Genomic DNA, 27248 nt, shown 5'->3' on the forward strand with positions numbered 1-27248 from the left:
AGGCCTCTCTTTAAATTTTTTAAAAACTTTATATTTTAAAGAAGTTTTAGGTTTACCACAAAATTGAGGAGAAGATACAGAGATTTCCCATATGCCCTCCACCATAGAAGCTCCCATTTTCAACATCCCCTACAGAGTGGTACATTTGTTACAAATGATGAACCTACATTGACACAACATTAATACCCAAAGTCCATAGTTGACATTAAGGTTCACTATTGGTGTTGTACATTATACATTATATGGATTTGGACAAACGTATAATGATATGTATCTATCACTATAGTATCATACAGAGTATTTTCACTGCCCTAAAAATCCTCTGTGCTCCACCTATATATCCTTCCCTGCTCTCACCTTTCCGCTTTCCTCCCTGCAACTTCTGGCAACCTCTAATATTTTTAATGTCCCTCTAACTTTGCCTTTTCCAGGATGTTATATAGTTAGAATCATACAGAGTATAGCCTTTTCAGATGGCTTATTTCACTTAGTAATATGCATTTAAGCTTCTTCCATATCTTTTCATGGCTTGATAGTTAATTTCCTTTTAGTGCTGAACGATATTCCATTGTGTGGACATACCACATTGTATCCATTCATCTACTGGAGGACATCTTGGTTGCTTCAAGTTTGGGCAATTATAAACAAAGCTGCCATAAACATCCGTGTGCAGGTGTTTATGTGGACATACGTTTTCAACTACTTTGGGTAAATAGTCAGGAGCTCGATTACTAGACAGCATAGTAAGAATATGCTTAGTTTTGTAAGAAACCACCAAACTGTTTCAACATAGCTGTGCTACTTTGCCTTCCCACCAGCAATGACTGAGAGTTCCTGCTGCTCCACGTCTTCACCAGCATTTGGTGTTGTCAGTGTTCTGTATTTCGGCCATTCTAACAGCTGTGTAGTTGTATCTCATTGTTTTATTTATTTATTTTTAAGTTTTTGCAGGGAATATTTAGTTTTTTTTAAAAAAAATTTTAATTTTTAATACATTTTTATTGGAGTATAATTGCTTCACAATACTATGTTAGTTTCTGTTGCACAACAAAGCAAATCAGGCATATGCATACACAGGTCTCCATATCCCCTCCCGCTTGAGCGTCCCTCAATCCTCCCTATCCCAGCCCTCTATGTCACTGCAAAGCTGTGACCGAGCAGATCTTCCTGTGCTATGCTGCTGCTTCCCACCAGCCAACTATTTTCCATTTGGTAGTGGATATATGTCGATGCTACTCTCACTTCGCCCCAGCTCTGCCCTCCTACCCATGTCCTCAAGTCCATTCTCTATGTCTACCTCTTTATTCCTGCCCTGAAACTAGGTTCATCAGTACCTTTTTTTTTTTTTTTGATTCCATATATACGCATTAGCATACGGTATTTGTTTTTCTCTTTCTGCCTTACTTCACTCTGTATGACAGACTCTATGTCCATCCACCTCACTACAAATAACTCAATTTTGTTTCTTTTTATGGCTGAGTAATATTCCATTGTATATAAGTACCACATCTTCTTTATCCATTCATCTGTCGATGGACATTTAGGTTGGTTCCATGTCTTGGCTATTGTAAACAGTGCTGCAATGAACATTGTGGTATGTGTCTCTTTTTAAATTATGCTTTTCTCAGGGTATATGCCCTGCAGTGGGAATGCTGGGTCATATGGTAGTTCTATTTTTAGTTTTTTAAGAAACCTCCATACTGTTTTCCATAGTAGTTGTATCAATTTACATTACCACCAACAGTGCAGGAGGGTTCCTTTTTCACCACACCCTTTCCAGCATTTATTGCTTCTAGATTTTTTGATAATGGCCATTCTGACTGGCGTGAGGTGATACCTCATTGTAGTTTTGATTTCCATTTCTCTAATAATTAGTGATGTTGAGCATCTTTTCATGTGCCTCTTGGCCACCTGTATTTCTTCCATGGTAAAATGTCTATTTAGGTCTTCGGCCCAATTTTTAGCTGCATTGTTTGTTTTTTTGATATTGAGCTCCATGAGCTGTTTGTATATTCTGGAGATTAATCCTTTGTCTGTTGTTTCATTTGCAAATATTTTCTCCCATTCTGAGTGTTGTCTTTTTGTCTTGTTTCTGGTTTCCTTTGCTGTGCAAAAGCTTTTAAGTTTAATTAAGTCCCATTAAGTTTATTTTTGTTTTTATTTCTGTTACTCTAGGAGGTGGGTCAAAAATGATCTTGCTGTGGTTTATGTCAAAGAGTGTTTTTCCTATGTTTTCCTCAAAGAGTTTTATAGTGTCTTGTCTTACATTTAAGTCTTTAATCCATTTGGGGTTTATTTTTATGTATGGTGTTAGGTAGTGTTCTAGTTTCATTATTTTACATGTAGCTGTCCAGTTTTCCCAGCACCACTTATTGAAGAGGCTGTCTTTTCTCCACTGTCTATCCTTGCCTCCTTTGTCATAAATTAGGTGCCCATATGTGCGTGGGTTTATCTCTGGGCATTCTATTCTGTACCATTGATCTATATTTCTGTTTTTGTGCCAGTACCATACTGTCTTGATTACTGTAGCTTTGTAGTATAGTCTGAAATCAGGGAGCCTAATTCTTCCAGCTCCATTTTTCTTTCTCAAGATTGCTTTGGCTATTCTGGGTCTTTTGTGTTTCCATATGAATTATAAATTTTTTTATTCTAATTCAGTGAAGAATGTCATTGGTATTTTGATAGGGATTGCATTAAATCTGTAGATTGCTTTGGGTAGTATAGTCATTTTCACAATATTGATGCTTCCAATACAAGAACATGGTATATTTCTCCATCTGTTTATGTCATCTTTGGTTTCTTTCATCAGTGTTTTATAGTTTTCTAAGTACAAGTCTTTCACCTCCTTAGGCAGGTTTATTCCTAGGTATTTTATTCTTTTTGTTGCAGTGGTAAATGGGAGTGTTTCCTTAATTTCTCTTTCTGATTTTTCATTGTTGGTGTATAGGAATGACAGAGATCTCTGTGCATTAATTTTGTATCCTGCAACATTCCTAAATTCATTGATTAGTTCTAGTAGTTTTCTGGTGGCATCTTTAGGATTTTCTATGTATAGTATCATGTCATCTGCAAACAGTGACAGTTTTACTTCTTCTTTTCCAATTTGTATTTCTTTTATTTCTTTTTCTTCTCTGATTGCTGTGACTAGGACTTCCAAAACTATGTTGAATAAGAGTGGCAAGAGTGGACATCCTTGTCTTGTTCCTGATCTTAGTGGAAATGCTTACAGTTTTTCACCATTGACTATGATGCTTGCTGTGGGTTTGTCATATATAGCCTTTATTATGTTGAAGTAAGTTCCCTCTATGCCCACTTTCTGGAGAGTTTTTATTATAAATGGGTGCTGAATTTTGTCAAAACCTTTTTCTGTGTCTATTGAGATGATCATATGGTTTGTTTGTTTGTTTGTTTGTTTTGTGGTATGCGGGCCTCTCATTGTTGTGGCCATTCCCGTTGCGGAGCACAGGCTCCGCACACGCAGGCTCAGCGGCCATGGCTCACGGACCTAGCCGCTCTGCGGCATGTGGGATCTTCCCGGAGTGAGGCACGAACCCATGTCCCCTGCATCAGCAGGCGGACTCTCAACCACTGCGCCACCAGGGAAGCCCGATCATATGGTTTTTATTCCTTAATTTGTTAATGTGGTGTATCCCATTGATTGATTTGAGTGTTGATCATGGTGTATTGTCCTTTTAATGTGCTGTTGGATTCTGTTTGTTAGTATTTTGTTCAGGATTTTTGCATCTATGTTCATCAGTGATATAGGTCTGTAATTTTCTATTCTTGTGATATCTTTTTCTGGTTTTGGTATCAGGGTGATTGTGGCTTCATAGAATGAATTTGGGAGTGTTTCTCCCTCTGCAATTTTTTGGAAGAGTTTGAAAAGGATGGTTGTTAGCTCTTCTCTAAATGTTTGATAGAATTCACCTGTGAAGCCATGTGTTCCTGGACTTTGGTTTGTTGGCAGATTTTAAATTACAGTTTCAATTTCATTACTTGTGATAGGTCTGTTTATATTTTCTAATTCTTCCTGGTTCAGTCTTGGAAAATTGTACCTTTCCCAAAATTTGTCCATTTCTTCATGGTTGTCCATTTTATTGGCATATAGTTGTTTTTAGTAGTCTCGTATAATCCTTTGTATTTCTGCAGTGTCAATTGTGATTTCTCATTTTTCATTTCTAATTCCATTGATTTGAGTTTTCTCCCTTTTTTTCTTGATAAGTCTGGCTAAGGGTTTATCAATTTTGTTTAATTTCTCAAAGAACCAGCTTTTAGTTTTATTGATCTTTGCTATTGTTTTCTTCATTTCTATTTCATTTATATCTGCTCTGATCTTTATGATTTCTTTCCTTCTACTAACTTTGGGTTTTCTTTGTTCTTCTTTCTCTAGTTGTTTTAAGTGTAGGTTTAGGTTGTTTATTTGAGATTTTTCTTGTTTCTTGAGGTGAGATTGTATTGCTATAAAGTTCCCTCTTAGAACTGCTTTTGCTGCATCCCATAGGTTTTGGGTCATTGTGTTTTCATTGTCATTTGTTTTTATGTATTTTTAAATTCCTTCTTTGATTTCTTCAGTGATCTCTTGGTTATTTAGTAGTGCACTGTTTAACCTCCATATATTTGTGTTTTTTAGTTTTTTTCTGTAACTGGTTTCCAATCTCATAGCATTGTGGTCAGAAAAGATGCTTTATATGATTTCAATTTTCTTAAATTTTCTGAGGCTTGATTTGTGACCCAAGACATGATCTATACTGGAGAATGTTCTGTGTGCACTTGAGAGGAAAGTGTATTCTGTCACTTTTGGGTGGAATGTTCTATAAATATCAATTAGATCTATCTGGTCTATTGTGTCATTTAAAGCTTGTGTTTACTTATTTATTTTCTGTTTGTGTGATCTGTCCATTGGTGTAAGTGGGGTGTTAAAGTCCCCTACTATTAATGTGTTACTGTCGGTTTCTCCTTTCATGGTTGTTAGCATTTGCCTTATGTATTGAGGTGTCCCTATGTTGGGTGTATAAACATTTATAATTGTTATGTCTTCTTCTTGGATTGATCCTTTGATCATTATGTAGTGTCCCTCCTTATCTCTTGTAACTGTCTTTATTTTATTGTAAAGTCTTTATTTTAAAGTCTATTTTATCTGATATGAGTATTGCTACTCCAGCTTTCTTTTTATTTCCGTTTGCTTGGAATATCTTTTTCCATCCCTTCACTTTCAGTCTGTATGTGTCCCTAGGTCTGAATTGGGTCTCTTGTAGATTGCGTATATATGGGTCTTGTTTTTGTATCCATTCAGCCAGTCTGTGTCTTTTGGTTGGGGCATTTAATCCATTTACATTCAAGGTTATTATCCACATGTATGTTCCTATTACCATTTTCTTAATTGTTTTGGGTTTGTTTTTGTGGGTCTTTTTCTTCTCTTGTGTTTCCCACTTAGATAAGTTTCTTTGGTATTTGTTTTAAAGTTGGTTTGGTGGTGCTGAATTCTCTTAGCTTTTGCTTGTCTGAAAACTTTTGATTTCTCCATCAAATCTGAATGAGATCCTTGCTGGGTAGAGTAATCTTGGTAGTAGGTTTTTCTCTTTCATCACTTTAAGTATATCCTGCCACTCCCTTCCGGCTCCTAGAGTTTCTGCTGAAAAATCAGCTGATAACTTTATGGGGATTACTTTGTATATTATTTTTTGTTTTTCCCTTGCCTCTTTTAATATTCTTTTTTTGACTAATTTTTCTTAGTTGGATTAATATGTGTCTTGGTGTGTTTTTCCTAGGGTTTATCCTGTATGGGACTCTCTGTGCTTCCTGGACTTGGGTAACTATTTCCTTTCCCATGTTAGGGAAGGTTTCAACTATAATGTCTTCAAATATTTTCTCAGACCCTTTCTTTTTCTCTTCTCTGGGACCCCTATAATTCAAATGTTAGTGAATTTAGTGTTGTCCCAGAGGTCTCTGAGACTGTCTTCAATTCTTTTCATTCTCTTTTCTTTATTCTGTTCCTTGGCAGTTATTTCCACCATTTTGTCTTCCAGCTCACTTATTCGTTCTTCTGCCTCAGTTATTCTGTAATTGATTCCTTCTTGTGTATTTTTCATTTCAGTTATTGTGATGCTCATCTTTGTTTGTTCTTTAGTTCCTCTAGATCTTTGTTAAACATTTCTTGTATTTTCTCAGTCGGTGTCTCCATTCTATTTCTGAGAGTCTGGATCATCTTTACTATCATTATCCTGCATTCTTTTTCAGGTAGATTGCCTATTTCCTCTCCATTTATTTGGTCTTATAGGTTTTACCTTGCTCCTTCATCTGTGACATTTTTTTTTGCCATCTCATATTTTTTTTGCTTTATTTTATGAGTGGGATTGTGTTCCTGTCTTACCGGTTGTTTGGCTTGAGACTTCCAACACTGAAGTTTGTAAGCTATTGGGTAGAGCTGGGTCTTGATGCTGAGATGAGGAACTCTGTGAGACCTCACTCTGATGAATATCCCCTGGGGTCTGAGATTCTCTGCTAGTCCAGTGGTTTGGACTCAGAGCTCCCACCACAGGAGCTTTGGCCCGACTCTGGGCTCATGAACCACGATCCCACAAGCCACGTGGGCAGCAAAAAAAAAAAAAGAACAATAATAAAGTAAAAAATAAAATTAGACTAGGAAACTAACAGATATGTTAAAAAGAATATAAAAATAAAAATATAGATGAATCAACAACCGGAAGGTACATAAGTACTACAATAGTAAAAAAGAGGAGGAGGGAAAAGAAAAAAAAGGGGGGGGGGGAAGGCCTTGGCTGTGGAGGGTGGGGCCTAAGCAAGGAGGAGGTTTGGGTGGTGGGCAGAGCCAATGCTTAGGACCCCCAGGGCTGGAAAAGGCCCTGGGAACTTTGGGGGGGTTGGGGCTTAGGCTCAAGGAACAGAAGGGGCCCAGGCATGCCCCCCACCCCTGGTCTCAGGGGGCAGCGGACCTAACCTGGGAGCCCAGAAGGCTTCCTGGGCTCGAATGGGTGGGGCAAACACCCTCCTCTCCTCTCCTGCTCCTCCAGTCTGGGAGGGCCCCTCCCTCCTGCCTCTCCTAATCTCTCTGGCCTCAGGGACACCAATCCTGTCTGGCTTCCATTTCTCCTCCCCCCTCAGTCCCCCCACATCCTACCAGTTCACTTGGGGTCCCTCCCATCTCCTTGGGCATCAGAGTCACCCACCAGCAGCCAGCAGGCACCCTAGTTGTGGGAAGATGTTAACTCCGCATCTTCCCACACCACCATCTTGACTCCACCCCTCTCATTGTTTTAATTTGCATTTTCCTGATGACATATGATGTGGAACATCTTTTCATATGCTTATTTGATATCTGTATACCTTCTTTGGTGAGATGTCTGTTATCCATAAGTCTTGGGCCCATTTTTAGTTGGGTTGTTTGTTTTCTTATTTTTGAATTTACATAGTTATTGGTATATTTTGGATAACAGTTCTTTATTAGATATATTTTGCAAATATATTTTGTCTGTGGCTTGTTTTCTCTTTCTCTTGACATTGTCTTTCTAGAGCAGTTTTTAATTTTAATGAAGTCTAGCTTATCAATTATTTTGTTCATGGATCATGCCTTTGGTGATATATCTAAAGAGTCATCACCAAACCGAAGGTCATCTAGATTTTCTCCTAGGCTATCTATCTTCTATGTTTTATAGTTTTGTACTTTACATTCAGGTCTGTGATCCATTTTGGGTTAATTTCTGTTCAGGTTTAGTGTCTTGAGTAATTGTTTCTGCATGTGGATCCCTCTCCCTGTATTTAAGTTTGACATACATTTAGTTTCAAATTAGTTCTAGGACTCCTTACTTTTAGAAATTCTCCAAGGATTTTAAATGAAATTAAAGCAACTAAAATACACATGACATTACCTATTGCTAAAATTAGTCATTGCTCTGTTGACTTTTGGTAAAAGAGGGAGTGAGCTATCACTGAGCTCTAGTTAACTGTGGACAGGAGGGAAGTAGACTGATTTAGGAGGAGGTGTCCTCACTTCTTATTTGTGATTCCATGACATGCTTAGAGGATGAGTGTTAAAAGATCCAGGGGAGGGGGAGGGGTGGCATCAGCAATATGCACACTGCATTTAGGTTTCAGTTTCCAGACTTTTGAATGTGAGTCTACAGAATCACTTCTCCTGAGTTAATTTGCAACGAAGCAAGGATCAAAATCCCCAAAATATATCAAAACAAAAGAAAGACATCAACAAAATCTTTGCTGCAGTGTAGTACAATGGATTCAGAGTGTGTTGGTTGCTATGGCAAGGGGATAGGCATACATCAGTGGCTATCTGTTAGCGTGATGCGGGTGGAACTCACGACTGGAATCAGAGAAACACCTTAGGTGAACCATGGCTTGGACTCTTTGCCCACCTTGAGAATTACTTCTAATCTTAGAACTCCAGTTTCCTCCTGTGTAGCACATACAAATTTACAGGATTATTGTAAGGATAAGAAATAACCTATATAGCTCTTTACCAGGAATATATTAGGTCTTCAGTAAAAGGGTAATCATCTCCTACTGCTAGGCAATAACAAGATTCCTGCTTTTTACCTCTTACTTCCAAAATCACAGTGCTTGTAATGAGGTCTTATAGCTGACTTGTCTGAAATGAAAATTCTGAATATTTGCAGTCAATTACTGGAACACGCACAGTGTTTTTAGGTGGCACTTCACGGGCCTGCAGAACACCACACTGTGCATTCTGTTGGGGTTTTTCTCCGTTGAAAAGGTCCCTTTACAAGATGCCATTTTGATAAAACACGATGAAAAATAATACACTATTTCACCTGTCATTACTTGAATTGGCTGTTGGTAAGTTTTGTTCTTTAGAAACCAAATTTATGACAGGAAATATTTGTGTTGAGTTTGAAAGTTTAATAACTATTTTCCCTAAATAATTACTGCCTCATAACACTAAGCTGTAGGAAATATTTTCCATATTTTATAAATGAAAAATAGGGGCTCTCAGGATAAAAAGAATTGAGACTCAATTCTAGGTCATTTTACTGAAAATCCTCTCTTTACCTCACTGTATTTACCTATCACAAAATGCAATGCAGCCATGACAGCATTAATAAGAGTTAAGAGTAAATGTACTGAGAAATTCTATTGGCATTAAGTAATGGTGAGTAAATAACTGGCTCTTCTAGGATGCTACCTTAATTTCACTTTGTGCACAATTGTTGTAATTGAAATACAGAGGAGCTTTTTCCTCTCAACAGGTCCTTATGAACACTGACACAGCACATGTCAGGTGCCAGGCTGATGAGCAAAATGACACGGTTCTGGTTTCATAAAACTTACGTTCTAGTTATCGAGTTCACTGCAGTCTATTATTGATGTCCTTTCAGCAGTATCAAGCAATGACAATTCAGGAAGATCGAGCTTATAGATGAATATGTTTAGAAATGACTGAATCGTTACACTGCACACCTTAAATGTGTACAGTGCTGTATGTCAATCATATCTCAGTAAAACTGGAAGGAAGGAAGGAAGCAAGCAAATACATAAACATATACATATATACCTATATAAATAAAATAAATGACCCAATATTTCATCCTTGGGAATAATCACAATATTACATTTTTTCACAAGAAACTCAAACGATTCTTAAATTCACCCTTGCTTTTAAGCATCAGTGACTACTTGTTTTCATACTTATTCTCCTGAACTCCTAATACTTCATGATTGGACTCTTGGATCTTATAATGTTCAAACCTATTTCCTATTTCCCTTTATTGAGATACTCTTAGCTTGATTCTGCCTCTCTGCCTTCTTAAACTTCAGGTTTCAGCTTAAGTATTGTTTCTTCAAATAACCTCCTCTGATTACTTAATTTACTGCAGGTCTTTCCCATAGCATCCAGGGTTTTTTCTCCCTTACAAGATGTTGCCCAATTTATACTTATATATATACTTGTATTTTGAAAATAGTATATCCAGTGCCTGAAAGATACTCAATAAATATTTGTTAAACAGCTGAATAGTTGGATATTTATATATTTTCTCAATGTTTAATATTCATAAAATTGGAGGTCATTAAATCAACAAATATTTTAGTGTTTACTCTGGCTAGAATATACTTCTACATTAAAAGTTTTTAGAAAATATTTTTCAATAATTCCTGTATTACCTGAAATTCATTTAAGAGTAGTACTCACTATTAGTTAAAATTCATAGCATATTAGAGTTAGAATTAAAATGTTCTAGAATGTTTCTCTTGATCATTGGAAGCAAATCAATGGAATTCCATTTCAGTTTGATCAGTTATTAGAATTGCTTACAAAAAAACATGAAAGTTTAAAATATTACCTGATCTTTCCTTCATCATTTTAACTTGCATTTAATTGAATAGCTTTTAAGGTGGTAGATTTTCGTATGATTCTTAGAAAAGAATAATCTTACAAGAAAGAATTTTGAAAAATGAAATCAAAAATAAAACTGCTAATAATATGTATGATCCAATTTTCACAAAACCTTTACTTTTTTTGATATGTGTTATATACCTAAATTTATCAGATAATTGGTATGTCACTAAAAATCTTCAAATAGTAAATAATCACACATCATTATTTAAGCTTTGTTGTCATTACTGTTAATATGATTCCTTCCTTCAATTATTTTTTTTAATTTAGAGTTTACTCATTCAAACATCTATTACTTATTTAAAATCCTATTTGTACCTCTTATCTGTTATTAGGTATAAAACTGACTTCAGCAATTTCTTTTAAATGCCTAAAATTTTACAAAGACTTGACATAGCATTGTATTTGTCCTTGACCAAGAGTACATTTATTCTCCTAAAATTAATTTTTCATCACTAAGTTGGTGACTTTTATTACAACTTTATTATTTTCATTCTGATAAGTGATGTGATGTTAGTCAAAAAGTTTAAGCATTAATCTTAATAATTAAAGACATGTCAAGTTCTAAATTGCATTTTGAAATACTGTTTTCACCTCATATCCCAAACAGGCATCCCAAATGTCAAATCACGTCATCTAAAATTTGATCCCTTAGTCTATTATATTTAATTGATAAACAAGGTCTAGTGCCAAGAATGTAATTTTAATTTCTTGTTTTTAAGACGCTAAAGCCTCACTTAGATTTGGGAACAGAACATTTTTGACAATAATGGCACAATTATATGTGTATGAAAAAGCAGTTTTTAGACTTTTTTAATCAGAATTAATTTCCAAAGATATTATTGAAGTCTAACAGTTTCTTAATGTTGACTTCTCTTTTAGAATTTAAAATGTCATGAGAACTACTTTAAAATAGTATAATACTGTTCAATACTTTGCCATCAAGCCATTTAAAACTAAGTGTAAAAATAAGTAATTTTCAATCTTTATCCATAACAAACAGTTTAAAAATACCTCATATTTTAATCATGTTGCCAACCTCTATTCCCTGAAAATCAAATTGGCCATTCACTCAGGTGAGTTTGATTACATTGTATAGTACTTTTTTTTGCGGTACGCGGGCCTCTCACCGTTGTGGCCTCTCTCGTTGCGGAGCACAGGCTCCGGACGCACAGGCTCAGCTGCCATGGCTCACGGGCCCAGCCGCTCCGCGGCACATGGGATCTTCCCGGACCGGGGCACGAACCCGTGTCCCCTGCATCGGCAGGCGGACTCTTAACCACTGCGCCACCAGGGAAGCCCAATTGTATAGTACTTTAATCATGGCATTTATGATGTTTTATTACATTCACTTGTCTTTATTTGCAGTGCCTACAAGTTGAAAACTATAGTAAATAACTGAATGAATAAGTAAATGAATACATGAACTATATCCATCCAACCAGAATTGCCCACGACATGATTTTGTGCCTTCTAAACTGATAAATGTTCATCAACTGAGTGGAGATTATTGACAAAATATTATCAGTTTTCCACTTAACGTATTTATTTGACAATATGGTCTGGTTGGTTATAGAAATAGTGCCATAACCAAGAAGGCAGGTATATTTATTTAGGGCATGGGTCTTAGGACTTTTGTGTTGTCCTCAACTTTTCAGACAAATAGAGTTTTCTTTTTAAAAATTGTATAAATGGACATATCCATGAACCTTTCTTAGTGGACGCCTGTTTGATGGGTGCCTGGCCTTTTGGCAATTACAGATGCTACACGTTGCTTTTCTGTGTTTTCTGTGTTTAGCTAGAGAGATTGCAGGCTGAAAATACATCTGAGTGGGACAAGAGGGAGATACTTGAAACAGAAAAACTAGGACTGGAAAGAGAAAATAGAAGGCTAAAGTTCCAAGTGAAAGACATGGAAGAGCTCCTGGATAGGAAAAATAGATTAATTGCAAACTCTCAAGGTCCTGATTTCAAGAAATCACAAATTGAACTACAGGAAAAAAACAAGGTATGGGTACTCTTTGGAAGCAGATGTTCTCACTTTCTATATATTCCTGCCCTGATGTCTAGTAGATGCTGGTTTAACTTTCACATACCTCAAATCTGAATATTTTCTTTTGTACTATCTCATATCTGATAGTTTGATTTTTTCCCATTGTAATATAAAAATATATAAAATGTTCATGATAGGAAAAGAGAGTGTGACAAATTTTGTATGAAGATGTTAAAATATGACAAATCTGAGAGTTTCAAGCTTTTCCAAAAGGAAGAAAAACATGAAGTAAGGGATGAACCTTTGTGTGTTTGGTTTCCTGTTATAGCTTTGTCTCAGTTTTCCACGCAACTGATCTTATTTTCAATGAGTATATTTCTCCATTAGTTTGGGCAACTATGTAATAAGCATTTGTCAATAGCTATGGTAAGTATCTGCATAAACATTTAAATGTAGCTGGTTCACTCCTATTTGGTTTCTTTTTAGTTAGTCTCAGAAAAATTATTTTTGAATCAATTAAACACATCGTGTTACAAATAGCCTTTATAGGCTATGACATAAATGTTAAAACCAGAATTAAATTCAAATTTTGACTTTGGGAAATTTAGGTTGTTTTGGAATTGTTTTGTCCTAAAGCCAACAGACACATTTATTGCTATGGATGGGATTTTTCTGATAAATGGTTTTTAGATTTTTAAAATATTCTCTTAGTGGCAGTTGTAATTTATGTGTTTTAGGGTCAGTATGCTACAAAACATATACAGCTTGTTTCTATTTCTTCCATGAAAGTATCTATAGTACCTTAATGCACAATTGTATTTTTTTCACTCAGTTCCTTTAACAGTGAGTTAAAAGTGAGTTTGAAAAGTTCATATTTTTGAGTTATGTAAGTAGTTCATACTCATATGAGCTCTAATAGCTAAATGGGCAGAAAAATTGAATTCTATATTACTTATTCTTTGTGATTTTAGGGATTTATTGCAAATGCAAGATTAAATTGGATTAGTGTTTCATGACTTGGCAATGCAAATAACTAAAGTTAACTGTTATGGTCAGTGATCATAATTTTCTATTATATGGATTCATAAACCATCCGTAATGGTGTATGGTTCTGACATGTACACAACTGATAAATCTGTAGAGAAATTTTTGCAGATTGCCATTGTGAAAGCACAATTGTTTCGATTATGGAACAAGTTTTGGTCATCAAAATATCTGTTTCCCTTTGGTTCACTTGAACAGAACAAGCATTTATTTATATTATACTCTGTGTCAGTCACTGCTCTAGATGCTGGTGATGTGAAGATGAATGAATTTTTTTTTCATTTATTTTTGGCTGCGTTGGGTCTTCATTGCTGTGCGCAGGCTTTCTCTAGTTGTGGCGATTGGGGGCTACTCTTCATTGCGGTGCGCTGCGGTGGCTTCTCTTGTTGCAGAGCGTGGGCTCTAGGCGCATGGGCTTCAGTAGTTGTGGCCCGCAGGCTCAGTAGTTGTGGCTCGTGGGCTCTAGAGTGCAGGCTCAGTAGTTGTGGTTAGTTGCGCCGCAGCATGTGGGATCTTCCCGGACTAGGGTTCGAACCTGTGTCCCCTGCATTGGCAGGCAGATTCTTAGCCACTGCGCCACCAGGGAAGTCCCAAGATGAATGAATCTTTATCCTGCCTAGCATGGGCTTAGAGTCTGTCTGGGGAGATATACACAATATATCTATGTGTAACAATATACACATAAATTGTTATCAGTATTACATTGTGATGATTGCTAAGAGTAAAGTGGAATGAGAACTCAGATAAAGAAGTAATTCACTCTATTCCACTTTGATGTCTTTCTAGTTATATCAAACTGTTATAGCATAAAGTGTGTCACTTAGGAAATATGAGGGCTGATTGGGGTCTGTTTGGACCTAGTATATATGCCAATTGCTTGTCCTGTTAACAGGCCACCCTAACTTTAGACCTGGGCTCTTTGGGACCAATGTAGTTCTTTGGCCTAGAACTGAACAGACCTTGGAAACTGGGAAGATTCTGGAAGGTCTGAACAACTCAGTGGGTGTGCTCATCAATCAGTAGACTATTCCCTAAGTGTATATCATTTTGATGGCTGGGAGGAGGTGTTAGCAATATTTTACGATCTTCATTAAGAATTCAGACTCACCACTTAAACCAAAATAATTACTTGTCGTGGAGCAGCTGTTGGTCAAAATCCTTGCTGCCACAGAGATCCCCATAGGTCCAAATATCAAGATTCAGATGTCCCCAAATGTCAAATGAATCAAAGCTGCATATGGAACATGCCAAAGGCCAGGGAATAGTATAGATGTCATTATAACACAAAGCTAAATTGTGGTGTTAACATTTCAATGAAAACTAATCTGTATGTATAAAATTATGTGCATGAGTACCATAAAGGAGAAACAGGTATATGTATGTATATAAGTACCCTATTGAATTACCAGATATCTAAATGCATAAAAGTACTATATATGAGTGAGATGGGCAAATAGGTGCTGGCATGTAAGAGACACAACTGTAAACATCACTCATCATCGGCCTCTAAAAGAGATGTAAGATATCTTACCACATTATATTTACATCTAACCACATTTAACAAATATTTGTGGCAGATACAATTCTACTTACTGCTCATAGAAATCTCCATATCAATAAATTTTGTTAATTTCTTGAGTTTTAACAATCTCATTATTCAATGAAATTTTTATAAATCCTACTTATTTGGGAGGGGAGGACTTTTACATAGTGTTTTTGGCTTTAGTATTATAAGGAATGCATTTTTAAAGAAAATGGCTTTCAATTTTAAATTGTACTATTAATTTAAAGACAAAGATTCTTCCTCACACGAGTGATTTCATCACATAAATCTCCATCTGGTAGTTGCTTTTATAGCTTATGTTTAAGGCTATGTGGGTATCAATTTTTTACAATTAATAAAAAGCAGTATACCTGAATTTTTAATGGCTAGATTGGAAAATTATTACTCTAGTAGTAGCAAATTATTTTTAAAGCATAAACCACTGCCACAGACTTTTCTAGAACAGCTTCAGCATGTGGATCTTTTGGTTTGTCATTGCTTTGGGTAATAGTTGTACTGTTCCATGGCTTTAGTATAATCGACAGAGCAACTGATATCTGATAATGGACCTTCTGCAGCAGTATTGAGGATACTCTTATCAGAATGAAGCTGCATTTTAAATGATGGCAAAGATACTTGAGAATAGCTTTGGAAAACATAAAGGAATCAAAGTGTGTGGTTTAAGAGGAGAACCATGGAGCTACATTTGAAACTCTGACTCCACGGCCAATAGGTAAGTGTACTGGTGATGCCTGATCATTAGTCTGTGTATCTCCACACAACATTAAAAAAAAATCCACTTATGAATATACAGAAACACATACATTGGGATCATTAATATTTCATATTTTTAAAAACATATTCCAGGCAGTCAGCAAATTTGAATTCAGTTACCTGAAATATTTGTTAAAAAATGTTCTTCATTTTCTTTCACAAGATCAATGTCACTAAAAATTTGAAGTGTATTAAAAATTATGGTGATATCTAAAGTAGGGAGTTCATGTCATACTGTAACGTGGAAAGAAATTACTGATACTTTTTTAGCTCTTACTTTTTGAGTTTCCATGTTATGAAGAATAATAAAATAAAATATTTTAAATTAGTAAAATAGCATCTCCAAATATCATAATCAGATTAACATATTATTCAATTAATAATCATTAAATATAATCATTTAAAAAATGCTAAATTCATAAATCTCATATAGGCATAAAATGAACACATGTGAAAGGTTTTATTTAATCCATTCATTCCTGAAGAAACCAGTAAGATGTTATAGCCAGTTGAGAGAAGTATCTAAGTATCAGACAAGGGACAACCAGGAATGCTGAAATGAATTTGGTTAATAGATGCAAAACTGATTTTTTCCATGAGGGGTAAGGACATAAATTGCACTGCCACCAGGCAAAATTAATCTGCAGCTCTATGGATGAGAATAATATGCATTGCTGTGGGTTATCTAGAAATTACAGAGTTGTGTGTAAAATACCTTAAAGACACTGAAAGTTGCTGGTCCCTTTAGAGTGAGAGAACCCTACCTGGAGGACTGTGTTAGAAAGGACCATCTTCTCCAGGGCTTGGTGAAAAGAAAAAAATAAACAGCTGTATGTACTTTGCTAATTCTAATCCCTTTCTGAGCTCTTACTTGTCCCGTTTCTCCCTTTGTTCACTTCTTTGAACTTCAGGACAGAGGATAAGAAAAGATGAATGAGAGAAAAGGAAATGAAAAGTGGCGTTTGTGACCGCCATAAAGTGATAAAACAAAACAACCAAAGAGGAAACAGACACATATAACCTAATATTTATCAAAATATGTCATCCTTTTGCTGTAATGGAGAAAAGTAGAACTGCAATTCCCAATGATTTTTTAAAAAATCAAGATACCTATCCTATAAAGGCTGATTTGCTTTCTTCAATGTATGGCACAGATTCTTGTGCTTGTGAAGCCTTAATTCTGTTGATGTGCGGTGTATGTATTTCCCATTGCAAACAATACTTTTTTGAGTGAAATGTTATTGGAAAAAGTGGTCAGTATTTGACTGAGCAAAGCCCCATGGACTAGTTGACATGCCTCTCATGAAGAGCTTTGGAAGCTTGTTTTCTTAAATCATTCTGGCAACTGATTCCCTTCATTCAGGTCACATAATGGGTCATTCTCAGAAAGTTAATGTGACAGAGTGGTAATTGATGTGTCTCAGGAAAATGATGAATTAATCTGAAAGTGGAAAGGCATTCAAAGTCAATTCCTAATGAATTTACTGACAGTGTCCATTCCTACAACAAGGAATGGCATTATATTTATTTTGCTTGGCAACTTTGTCTTCAGAAGTATTTTGTTTCCATTCAGTGGTGTAGCAGTCACACCTATGGATCTGTTAATTTTTCCCCATTCATTATTGTTCTTCCAAAGCCTGCTTCTACTCATAGAATTATTGAACAATTTAAGAATAAACAATAATTTTACCTATTCTTTTACTGTTGTGAAGTAGTAATAATTTAAATATAGAACATTATAATTTGATATTATTAGATATTATCATTTTGTCTTCCTTTAGCTGTTCTTAGCCAGCTTTGTTCTCTGAGATACATTAGAAATTTCAACTTTTAATATAGTTTTTAATATAAACTTTTATTACTGTAGAGACTTTTAGATATATGGAAAATTTTAACCCTTTTGTATGTGAAGTTTGTTATAATTTGTTTATAAAAAATGAAAATAATTTATTTTGAGGAATGACGTGTATATCAAAACACTAGACTACACACAAGACATTCTTCAAAATAAATTATTTCATGAAATTTAGAAACCCGTGATTTCGTATACATTTTAACAAAGGTGAATGGGATTGTGTGGTTTGGGCAGAGCAATGTCCTTTTGCCCAATAATTTCTGAAGTTAGCAGAGAGAAAAATGCTTAAGTACCATTTACTAATGTCATAAGGAAGGTATCTACTGAAAGTGCCCCAATGAACTGAAATAAATCAATATACTGCAAAATAAGGTGGCATTTACTTTAATATAATATGATTGCTTTCACCTCTTCTCAAATACACACACACGTGCAGGCACATACACATACATGCACACACACACACAATGAATTGATTTCTACAAGATTAATTCTAAAATAGGAGTATTAGTTTTCTTCCTGTTTTGTCATTCTCTACTGGAGCAAACGTACACACATAAGATTTTGTACGTGTGAAGCATTATTTCTAGGAATAAATTATTGCTGGGTGGAGTTTCACTTTCTCTTACTAAAACACCAAATGTTGTCATGTCTCGTTAAATTAAAATTATGAATATTAAATCTCAGTCCACAGAGGTTGGCACATTCTCATAAATGTGTGGCAGATTAATAAATAAATGTATGTGTTTAAACTTTGATTTTCATTATTTAAATTTTATTGTGTATTTTGATTTATCTTTAATTCTTGTAGTCTCCCTTTTATTCTATTACAGGGCAAATGTTAGAGGACAACAAAGTCTGTAGGGTTAATGGAAGCTTTTATCATCTTTTAAAACCTCCTTCTTGTGTATCAAATAAATTACATTTTGTCCCATAACCAGTTAAAATGAAGATGTAAATTTTGATACTTCAGGTCACTTATATTTTACAGAATTAGAACTCCATGAAATTTTATAAGTTGTGATATTCAGGTATGAAATTATATCTCATTTTGTATTTGATATGACTAGCATACTACTAATAATCCACTATTTTATTATAAAATGACTGGCAGTTCCCATAGCTGCTATCAGTTGATTTATATTAGCTTGATTTAAAGCAGTGATAAAAAAAAATTTAGCTTCTTATTTAAAATGACAAAACACTATGGTTATAATATTTCTTTAAAATTAAAGCTAAAATTCAAATTAAAAATAAAACTATAAGATTAATGGAAACTCAGATAATTTTAATAGGTCTGAAACATTCACTATTTTTTTTCTTTATTTTTCTTTATCTTAAAGTGAAATCACATTACATGAAATTAACCATTTTAAAGTGAATAACTTAGTGGCATTTAATATATTGACAGTGTACAATCACCTCTAACTGATTCCAAAACATTTTCATCATCCCCAAAGGAAATCCTCTAAGCATTATACAGTAACTCTCCCAAGTACCCAGCAACCACAAATCTGCTTTCCATCTCCATGGATTTACCTATTCTGGCTATTGCATATGAATGGAATCAGACATGTAACCTTTTGTGTCTGGCTTCTTTAACATAACATAAGGTTTTCGAGGTTCATGCCCTTTGCAGTAAGCATCAGTACTTTATTCCTTTGTTGGCTGTATAGTATTTGATTGTATGGATATACCACAATTTGTTCATCCATTCATGGGCTAATGGACACTTGGGTTGTTTCCATCTTTTGGTTCTTTTGAACAGAGGTATTATGAACATGCATGTACATGTATTTATGTGGATACCAGTTTTCAATTTTTTTCAGTATATAACTAGGAGTAGAATTTCTGGGTCATATAGTAATTCTATATACAACTTTTGGAAAGACCAACAAAATTTTTTTTTTTTTTTTTTTTTTTACGACACAATGCATGAGAATTCCTATTAATCCAGATCCTCAGCAGCACTTGTTCTTTTTTGGTTTTGTTTCTGTCTTTTTAAAATTATACCCACCCTAGTGGGTGTGAAGTGGTATATCATGTTGTGGTTTTGATTTGCATTTCCCCTGTGACTAACAGTGTTGAAAATCTTTTCTATGTTCTTCTTGGCTACTTGTGTATCTTCTTCAGAGAAATGTCTGTTCAAGCCCTTAGCCCGTTTTTAAATAGGGTTGTTTGCCTTTTTGTTGAGTTGTGAGAGTTCTTTGTATATTCTGAATACTAAACCCTTCTCAGATATATATGATTTGCAAACATTTTATACCACTCTTTAGGTTTTCTTTTCACTTGCTTGATAATGTCTTCTGATGCATGCAGTTTTGTTTTGTTATTTTTTTGCATGCAGCTTTTAATTTTAATGAATTCCAATTTATATTTTTTCTCTTGTTGTTCATGCTTTTAAAGTGTCATTTCTAAGAATCCATTGCTAAATCCAAGGTTATGATGATTTACTCCTAAGACTTATAATTTTACCTGTTAACGTTTAGATCATTGATCCAATTTGAGTTAAATTTTGTAGTTGGTTGTAAGATAGGGGTCCAACTTCATTATTTTACATATGGATTTCCAGTTGCCCCAGCACCACTTGTTGAAGAGACTACTTTTTTCCCTATTGAATGGTCTTGGCATCTTTGTTGAAAATCAGTTGTTAATAGATGTATGCGTTTATTTTCTGGATTCTCAGTTCTATTCCGTTGGTCTACATGTCTACTATTATGCCAGATAATTCACCTACCTTTGTAGTAAGTTTCAAAATCAGAAAATGGGAGTCCTCCAACTTTGTTCTTCTTTTTCAATATCATTTTGGATATTCAGGGCCAATTGAAATTCCTTATCAATATGAGGATGAGCTTTTCCATTTCTGCAAAAAATGCCATAAGGAGTTTGATATGGACTCCTTTGGATCTGTAGATGACTTCTGGGAATATTGAGATCTGCTGAATATTTGTGTTTCTCCAAAATTCAAAGGTTAAAACCTAATCTCTAATGTGATGGTATTTGGAGTTGGGGACCTTGGGAAGTGATTAGGTCTGAGGGCAGAGCCCTCATGAATGGAATTAGTGCCTTTATAAAAGAGGCTCCAGAGAGCATGCCACATTATTATTCAATGAAAGTGGTAACCGCTAAATGTGTGATTCAACTCACATATAACAGGAAAATAGGACCAGAGGTTAAAGAATGAAAGAATAAAACTCTTATCCTGGGTCCATGGTCAAAATTTGAGTGATTCTGGTGAAGTAATACTCTTTGTGCTTTAGTTTTTTAATTTTTAAAAGAAGAGTTTGGAATAAATACCTGAGACTCTTCCATTACCCAAATTCATGATCCTATTATGTTTTCCAAAATTTAGCTACTGATTTAAATAAAGACACTCATTCAGGTTCATGAGGACAATGTAATATTTCTTTGGAATTTCAGTTTATTTTCACTAAAATAGCTGTTGGCTCCTGGAACAGCTTAGTGTACTCTTTCTACTTGCTGAATCTATTTCTTTTTAATTCACACGTTAAATTTAATATGGCTGTTGACATAATTGAGAGATTTTTCATTTCATATTTCTCTGCTACTGGCCATCACTTTCTGTTTCCCTATCAATTTATTATGCTTAATTTAATAGTATTTAAATCTCCACAGCATTTGGCAGCCTTTCTAATTCTCTCTAAATTCTAGGAAAATCGAGGAGAGGATGCATCAATACATCAGTAACTAACAAGAATCATCTCTTTGCTTTTTAACCAATTTCTATTTAATTTTCTATTACATAGTTTTTTGTTTTCTTTTGTGAGTGTGGTTCTGTTTTAGTGCAAAATGTATAGGAAATCAATCAAAAATAATAATTACATATAACACTCATATTTCACATTCTATTTTCTATTACTCTGAAAGCGTGTTACTTCATGTACATTTGGTAGAATTTACATGGTGAAGAGAAGGAATTTAAAAAGAGATTAGGTGTTCTGATCTCCTAGCGTAGGTGTTTCTTAACATCGCATCCTGATGCTCTCTGTCCCAGATAGGGTGCTGTCTGAAAATAAAAATTCTGAATTAGTAGGCATGTGACTTGGGAACTAGAAATGTATATATTTTAAAACAAATAGCTAGGTGACTTCTTTGTGCTCTAAGACTTGGAAAACCACCAGTTAACATCAACGTTCTCAAAATATTTTATAATACCCTTTGTGATAACTGTAACGAGTTCAGGTTGGTTCTGATTTGGCATTACTGAAGTTTGTGTGTGTGCGTGTGTGTGTGTGTATGTGTGTGTAACTTTAGGGAGGATGATGATTGGGGTAAATATCATCTGTTAATGGTAATTTTTAATTATTTATTTTCAAGGATGTTTTATATACTTTAGAGTGAATTTAAATAAATATCACAAATGAAATTTATTTTCCAATCTGCTACACCAGTGCTTGAAAATCTGGTTCTCTTTGCACTGGAGGCATGTTGGTGGCTGTTTTAGTGGCATGTTCTTGACAGTGTGGAGGACAAACAGTGAAATGTGAGAGGTCTGCCATGCCAGGGTGAGGCAGGTTTAGGGGAGCAGTAACGTATGGAGAAATAATTAGCTGGCTGAGTCTGTATTACAAGAATAATTTTACCTTTAGCCAGTTGAAATTAATTATCCTACTTTAAGCCAGATAGAATTAATTCAGTTTCTCCCAAAGAAACTGTGTATTTGGCATGATTGGGGGCTGGGGTGTAGCTGGAGTATTTTTTACCTGTATTAACGAGCATCTTATAATTAGGACTATGTCCTTTGGCTCTATGTACAATACAGGAAAAAAGAAAAAAAATTCAGATCTACAAATTTTTAAAACCCAAATGTGTCCTTCTCTCCAGATAATTATCTGAGTTTTAATGTTTTCTAGTCTATATTTGAATGAGTCACTGCTTATTAACCTAACCTGTACTGTATAAGAAATGTCCCTCTTATTCTTTCTTCTTATTAGATTTGTCTTATCTACTTTTTGCTTATTAGCAGGTAATCCATTTTAAGAAAAAAAACATCAATTTCAGTCTGCTTTTAGTTTTAATAGCTGTATAAGAAGTATAAATGAAGAATTATTTTTCAAAATGAGTTAAAAGGATTTTCAGGTTTTTTCCTGTGATGTAGGGAACACGAGCTTTCAAATGTTGTAATCCATCTCACTACTTATTTCACATGTTTGTAACATATAATTTACAAAGAATAAAAAGATAACATTAAGACATGATTTTATAAAAGGTTCAAATTATCTCATCCTATCTAGTGTAGGTATAAGAAATTTCATTTAAAGCCAGGTAGCACCTACTTTCATTAGTCTGTTGATTTAATCCACAAACATTTACTGAATTCTGTATCACTCAGAGTTCGGGTGTAGGGATCAGAAAATAGATAAATAACAAAAGTATACTATGCAAGGAATCAGATGATTTCAAAGGATCGGGGGAGCAGACTCTGCTTTAGACGTACAAGAAAGACTCCTGGTAGACCACCGTGGAATGAGCCTAACTAGAGAATGGGTTCCCCCGGGAAGTTATCAGGAGGACATGGGGCTCGGATGTCCCTGTTTCATCCATACCTCCATGATCACTCCACCTTAGCTACAAGCTGGGAGTAAGGAAGTCACCCATAGCATTGGGCCTGCTAGCTCTGTAACTTCTTGTTGACTCTCTTCCCACTGAAATCAGCTCCAAATCCAAGCCTCGCCTGAGAGCATCTCTTTTCCAGCATCTAAATCTTAATCTGAAACTCTAGCTACAAGAGACTCAGGAAAACACAAATGTTTAGCATTACAAAAGGGGGAACTAGAAGGAGTCTGGAAAAATGTTGATATAGTCAATCTATTGTATGTTTCAGACAGACACAGTGTAGATAGGGGATATAAGGGTGGCAAGACACACACTATTACAGCTGTCCTCCTGAAAACTACAGTCAAATCAAATCATCAGCATAGAGATCTACAATCGTGACTCTGTTAAATGCTGCATATTAGTAGATTCATGTCATTGCTTCTTCCTGGGAAATGATGATTCAGATTGAGATAAGAAAGATGGAAGGAAATAGTTACCTGGAAGAGTGATATAAGAGCATTCCACACCAAGTGAAGAAGGGCAAGAGCTCATTTGCTACTGGTGAAGTTTGTTTTTTAGGGGAAATTAAGTTCCTTGAAAACCACTAATTTTCTTTTCTTTTCTTTCCTTTCCTTTTCTTTTCTTTTTTCTTTTCTTTTCTGAGATCATTTTAAGTGTCTCGTGGCTTTGGGGAGAGATACTTGGAAAAAAGCTGAGGTTCTGAGACTCTGCAGTCTGTGTCTACTGTCTCACAAGTCCCTGGGCTGGTGATAGAATTTCAAAGAATGCTGGTGAGTCTAGGGAGGAGACTTGCTCAGCCAGAGTTCATGTGCTGTGGAAGTAGTAGGGCAAGCACAAAGAGAGGGTCACGGGATCTCCTAAATTAACCTCCTAACTACCCCCCTGGAAGAATCTGGCAGTTATACTTACTTAGTTGGTGCAGCTAAAGGAATTGTTATGTTATGATCTTTTCAAGTTGCTTTATCCTTAGATCCTGTTGTTCTCTGTCCAAATGTATCAGCACTGAAATTAAAGTACCTTTGTATATTGTTTTAGGGACTTCCTCCATGAATTCAGGTTATTCTTGGTGTATGCTAATGACACAGATTAGTTTCTTTAATTATCAAGCCTGTGTCAAATGGTTAGTTTGGACGTTTTCTGTTACCATCCTCTGCAAAATACTTGTTGATTACTTATTTACCTAAGAATGGCAATGTTTTGCTCTGAATCTTTATCTCTTTTTATTCCAAAAGCCTAAAGTACAATCAGTGTTTGCCTCACCATAGAAATACAGAGTTATTTTTATTGGTATACAACCCGAAAATAAATCTCAAGTAGAAAATGGACAGGGTGACACTGTCACTCCTGACATAAGAATATGCCCACTCCTTTTGTTTGCCATATGCATACTATAGAAACACATGTTACATTTTCCCCTCTTTATACACACAGACATGCAGAGCTACATATACACAAGACGTTGTCACATATACATATGACAATGTGGTAGGCCAAGTAGTGATAAATCCAATATGATAAAGACAAGTAAGACGTTCCTAATTTTTTTTTTTTTAGAATAATGACATGGTCACCTGAGATCAGAAGATATAAAATCTACACATAAATCTCTATTTTATCAAAGCAAAACTTAGAAAATTAAATACTTTTGGAGATTCAACACTCATTTTGTCTTCTAAAGCCTCGTGGATGGTTGTTGTTTATGGGCCCCTAACCTCTATTCACCTGGCTTCTACTTAACATGCATTGGTTTCCCTCTAGGTTCAACTCCATCCCCAAATTTCAGGCCCCATCTTGTGGGTAGGGCTGACACCCCCTCTACCTCTAGGTTGGGTAAGTGATTCATCTTTAGCTAATCAAAATATTTAAGTTTTCTGGGCACACACACTAGTATGGGCAAGTAACCACATCAGAGACAATTTAGTGTAATGATGCTTAGACTTTTCAGAGACACATTTTCTTGCCTGTTAAAATTAAACCTAAAATTAAACCTGAGAAAATATAGCTTTAGAGCTGTAAAAGCCATCTTCCCATCACATGGAGCCACCTGGAAAAGGGAGAGCAGAAGCCTCGAGAGGGACCTGACCAGAAGACACACTGAGCCTCTGCCTTCAACATGGCCTGGATTAAGATGCCCCTGGGATTATCAGTTATTTGTGTCAAGGGATTTTCTTCTTCATTTAAGAAAATTTGAAATGAGTTCCCAATAAATTCCAGTAAATCAAAGTTTATTTTCTAATAAATTAAAACCATTGCAGGATTAAAAGCAAATATATTCTTTACAATAAGCAGTTTTTAAAGGAAAATAGAGTTTAAGTAGGTTAAAAAAACTCTTCTATTTCAAGAGAAATCAGGGAATTAGGATATGCAAGTGGTATTTGGCTTCTAGCTATCAAGTATGTGTTATATATAAAAAGAAAAGGGAAAGGCATGATCACAGTCACATACACAGGCATGCTTAATAATACATGTGAAATATGGGTAGATTTTTTTCATATGTGTGTTGGAGAAAACTACTCCCTAATGTATTTTATATTTTTATATCTATTTGGAGAGGTGTATTCCATTATATAGATTATATTTTTATTACTTATAAATGGCATAACATTAAATAATTTCCCCAACTGCTAGTTACCAACACAATATATTTAAAGTGACAATGAAACTAGGTTATTCAGTATCTATGTAAATATCTGGACAGTAGTAGAGGGATTGAAAAACTTATATTGACCACATTCTTATTAGCAGAAATCTAGGCTTCTCTATGGCAAAACCTGAGAGAGATAAGTAGAAATTTCTTACCTATGTTTAGTTGAAAAACATTGGCTTCCTCATAAACTCTACCAGGTATATTTCAGCAATTAAATTTTTAAAATTTGGACATTCAGAAGCAGCATTACAGTGTCTGGAAAAACTATTCCTCTTGTTAAGGTAGTGATCATACTGGAATACGAGGAGATTTAACGTACAGAACTGTGTTTCCCTGAAAGTCTTTTTATTTTTCTAGAGGTACACAATGCGAAGTGGAACCCTGCTGCAGATTTAGTGCCAAACAAAAATTTTCTCTTCCTATTTCAGTCCTGAATTCGTTATGAAAATCGTCTTAGTATTTGTAGATGTGAGGGTGAGGTAGTTATAAAGTTTCTCCAGTCAAAATCATGTTGAGGTATTAGAGTTTATTCAGATGTGTGGTTCCAAGATTTGTGCGAAAATAACTTCAGTGCTTTTTGTGGTGAATTTTTCATGTGTTCTTCTTGCATTCTTGTTTTATAACAAGGACTTAATTACCAAGATGCTATGCTATTTCAAAAGTGTAGTTGAATTTTGGCAAGAATCTGAATGATGCTGTATCCTGAGGGACCATATTATTAAACATTAAAAAAAAGCCACAAGGTCCCTTGTAGGTACTGTGGGAAGACAAACAAACAGATAATAATAATAATGATAAAAATCCCTGCCCCCGGGAATGCTGCATTATAGCATGTGATACAGATAACAGCATACAATACATAATTCAGTGCATATTCTTTATGAGGAAGAGCCCCAACTTCATGAAGGGTAGCCAGAAGTAACAGGATTCCAAAGGAGATGACTGTATTCCTTTTCTAGGGTTGTCATAACAAATCATCACAAACCTGGTTGCTTAAACATCAGAAATTTATTCTCTCATAATTCTGGAGGCTAGAAGTTCAAAGTGGAAGTTTTAGCCAAGTAAGACCCATGTCAGACTTCTTTTTTTCTTTGACTGCTCCAAACTAATTTATTCAAAGAAAAATTTACAGAAATTATAAAATTTCAGACAAACTCCTGCTCTTCAAAAGACCATGATCTGATAATATTAAAACAAGTACTAGGAAGTTAGTATCAATGAAACCCTTCAGCAGTGTGACAAACAGAATTTTTACTTCAATCTAACTCATTGCTCAAATTCAATTAATATATACTAAGAATCCATTCACCCTTGAAGAGGCTTCATAAAAGTATCAAAACACTAAACACACAAGTATTTGTGTAAATCCCAAATTATCTTTTTTTTTTAACATCTTTATTGGGGTATAATTGCTTTACAATGGTGTGT

The 27248-nt window shown here is 35.1% G+C and overlaps 1 protein-coding gene across 1 annotated transcript in view; it reads left to right on the forward strand.

The window, feature by feature from the left end:
* CCDC102B (coiled-coil domain containing 102B) overlaps nt 1-27248 on the forward strand; it is a 165921-nt gene that overhangs the window by 50350 nt on the left and 88323 nt on the right. Inside the window, exon 5 of the mRNA XM_027118730.1 lies at nt 12183-12392. Within this exon, the coding sequence (XP_026974531.1) occupies nt 12183-12392 (210 nt within the window). The remainder of the gene's footprint in view (nt 1-12182; nt 12393-27248) is intronic.

The sequence above is a fragment of the Aethalodelphis obliquidens genome, unplaced genomic scaffold (genome assembly GCF_003676395.1).
Source record: "Aethalodelphis obliquidens isolate GAN/ISIS:26980383/991018 unplaced genomic scaffold, ASM367639v1 scaffold19, whole genome shotgun sequence".
NCBI lineage: Eukaryota > Metazoa > Chordata > Mammalia > Artiodactyla > Delphinidae > Aethalodelphis > Aethalodelphis obliquidens.